Genomic DNA, 2,676 nt, shown 5'->3' on the forward strand with positions numbered 1-2,676 from the left:
TGTTTGTAAAACACACAATTGCCTATGTGTTGACAAGAAAGTTGTGAAAAGCCTGGATTTTTTTTGGGGGGGGGGAGATATATAAAAATGGCAAAGATGCGGATGCTATATTTGTTAGTCCAGCTTTCCATGCTTTATTTTGAAATGATAAAAACTGTCTAATTAAACAATTGAAGTCATCAGCAGAGCTCTCTCTATATGAAAAATAGCCTGACACCTACCTTACACTCACAACTAGGACTTGAACTCCAATAAATAAACAAATAATCAATATTACTTGTACCATCACAGTAACCTGCATTTCATGTTTCAGGAGGTGCTCTCCTGTTCAATATATCTTATAGGAATACCTATTGCAATGAAGTTTTCTGAGTTCCCAAAACCCGAAGCTGACAAAGGACCATTATACAGCAAAAGCCCATCTGGAACTTCAGTGATAAACTCGAGGGACAGGGAACTCTCAAAACAAGGTCTGATGGGATGGAACCACGCATAGCCATTCCCATGGAAACTGTGTTTTGTCTGCTGGCAATCTGGTCCATGAAATGAAGCAGAACATTGACATCTGAAACAAATATAAATGAGAAAGAGCGAGAGAGAAAGAGGGAAAGGAAGGGAGAGAGAAACTGTGGTAACAATATATGCTTCTTATTTTAGTTTTGCCATCATCATCATCAGGCACCATCTATATTTGTGTTGTTATATATCTCACATTATGGCCCAGTTTGCACTTTAAAGTGCAAGAATTTGTTGCTGTTTTGGTGCAGGGGCTTGTTCAGGGCCACCACACCAAGAGAGATTCGGGGATCATTAAGATGGAACAAAGACATTGGTATAAAATATTCACTGGTGTTTTACAGATGCAGAAAATGTTTTATAGCAAACAAAGCTTTTCTCCTTTACTATCATGGCAGGCCTGCAAAACCATGGGAAAGTGCGCTAGAAGCCACCATGTCTTCTATGAGTATGTGTAAACCTTTCCATTGTGAGACAAGGCCAAAAGGATTACTGTAAGCAAATATCCCATCCTTTCTACACAATAGAAGCTTGTGTGAATTTTCCCTCCCTTCTAGCAGCTCTGGAAATAGTAAAGCAAAGCATCAGACTCCCTGCTACCTTTCGTGCCTAGGTTCTCATAGGAAAATCTGTGCTCTCGTTTTCTTATCTTATCTAATGCACTAGTAAAGTAAACCGCTCAATAAGGCCTAGATACATTGTCCGTTCTAAGTGGAGTAATGGTCTGTTGCCCCATTTCTGGTTGTTCACAGAGCAGTTGTCCATGACAACTATCTCGGTAACAGGAATGCATTCACTACGCTAGGAATTCAGACTTACAAGGAAAAGGGAATCATGTTGATCACCTTTTCATGGCTCCTCCTGCTGTTGAAAATAGCCAAAACAAGAGGACATATGTGGACTTCCACATGCTTTTGGACTTCAGTTCCTAAAATCTCTTACCACTGGCTAAATAGGCTACAGGGAATGGGATGTGCAAACCAAAAGTATCTGGAGAGCTGCAGTTGTCCACCCCTGAGTTAAACAAACCAGGAAGCTTCCATCCTTGTTGCTCTCCTAACATACCAGAATCACAAGCCAAAAAACAAATACCAGTTTTGGATTCTGGCTTGTTATGAAAGCAACAAGCCAGAGATCCTGGATCAGATAAATCACAAACAAAACTACAGATGGAGGTTCCCAGTTTGTTTATCTACGCTGCTGGCAGGAGGAGTCAAGTGGAAGCTGTCCAAAAGTTTGCACTGGCACACTTGCTTGTTCCTGATTAAGTCTGAATTATAACAAATTTGGGCTTACTGCTATGCCCAAATCAATCGTATGTTTTACTAATTTATGTACTTTATGGTTTCAATCATTTGGGGAACTGCATAGAGAACTTCAGGCACTGGCTGGTACAAAATTACAGATAAAAATACATAAGATGAAATAAAACAGGCTAAGTAGTGGCCCAAGGAGTTAAAATCTAAAAACACAAGAAAGAAAACAGAAGAAAAAGAGGGAAGCAGAGGCAAGGTCTGACACAATGGTATGCTGGATCTCCCAAAATGTCCACAATTGAAAATGGTATTTTGTCAAACACGACACTATAGAGAAGTGGAGGAAAGATACTAAGAGGAAAACCTTGCAAAACATATAGTCTTTCTTACCTGTAACCACTGAACATGTCAATGCAAGTCCCTCCATTGAAACATGGGCTGTGAGAGTAGGAGTTGCATGACCGATGAATTCTCTCTCTAGCTGCACAGGTACAGACAGCACTGACACTGGTGGTTAAGGAGACAAGTGACACACTTCCAGTGTCCATCACGGTGGGGGTGTCACTCATTGTGATATAGTTTGTGCAGCCACTGCTTCCACTGCAGTCTGCCCTATGGCATTCATCCACATCAATTTGAGAAACATTCACCCCTAAAGCCAACTGGATCTAAAGGGGAAAGGTAGTTTGGAAAACAGGCCATGAGTTCCTGAACAAGCCAGCTTGCAAATTTCCAGTGTATAAGCTCATGTACAAACTCATAAATGTGGCAAACACTATATGCATTTTATGTCCTTTCGACTATAATTATTCTGTCCACAACTGTGGCAAAGCACATGCTTTGCATGCAAAAATTCCAGCTTCTTTGGCATCTCTAGTGGCTTTACCACATGAGCCCCATTCTC

At 40.8% G+C, this 2,676-nt stretch overlaps 1 protein-coding gene across 1 annotated transcript; it reads right to left on the reverse strand.

The window, feature by feature from the left end:
• Positions 1 to 350: 350 nt before the first annotated feature.
• On the reverse strand, positions 351 to 2,440 carry LOC121918341 (putative neural-cadherin 2; the record flags this gene model as incomplete). The annotated part of the gene is made up of 2 exons (XM_042444405.1): positions 351 to 565; positions 2,163 to 2,440. Coding segments are annotated over 2 exons (493 nt in total), but the record flags the coding sequence as incomplete, so codon positions are not given.
• Positions 2,441 to 2,676: the final 236 nt, after the last annotated feature.

The sequence above is a fragment of the Sceloporus undulatus genome, unplaced genomic scaffold (assembly GCF_019175285.1).
Source record: "Sceloporus undulatus isolate JIND9_A2432 ecotype Alabama unplaced genomic scaffold, SceUnd_v1.1 scaffold_9074, whole genome shotgun sequence".
NCBI lineage: Eukaryota > Metazoa > Chordata > Lepidosauria > Squamata > Phrynosomatidae > Sceloporus > Sceloporus undulatus.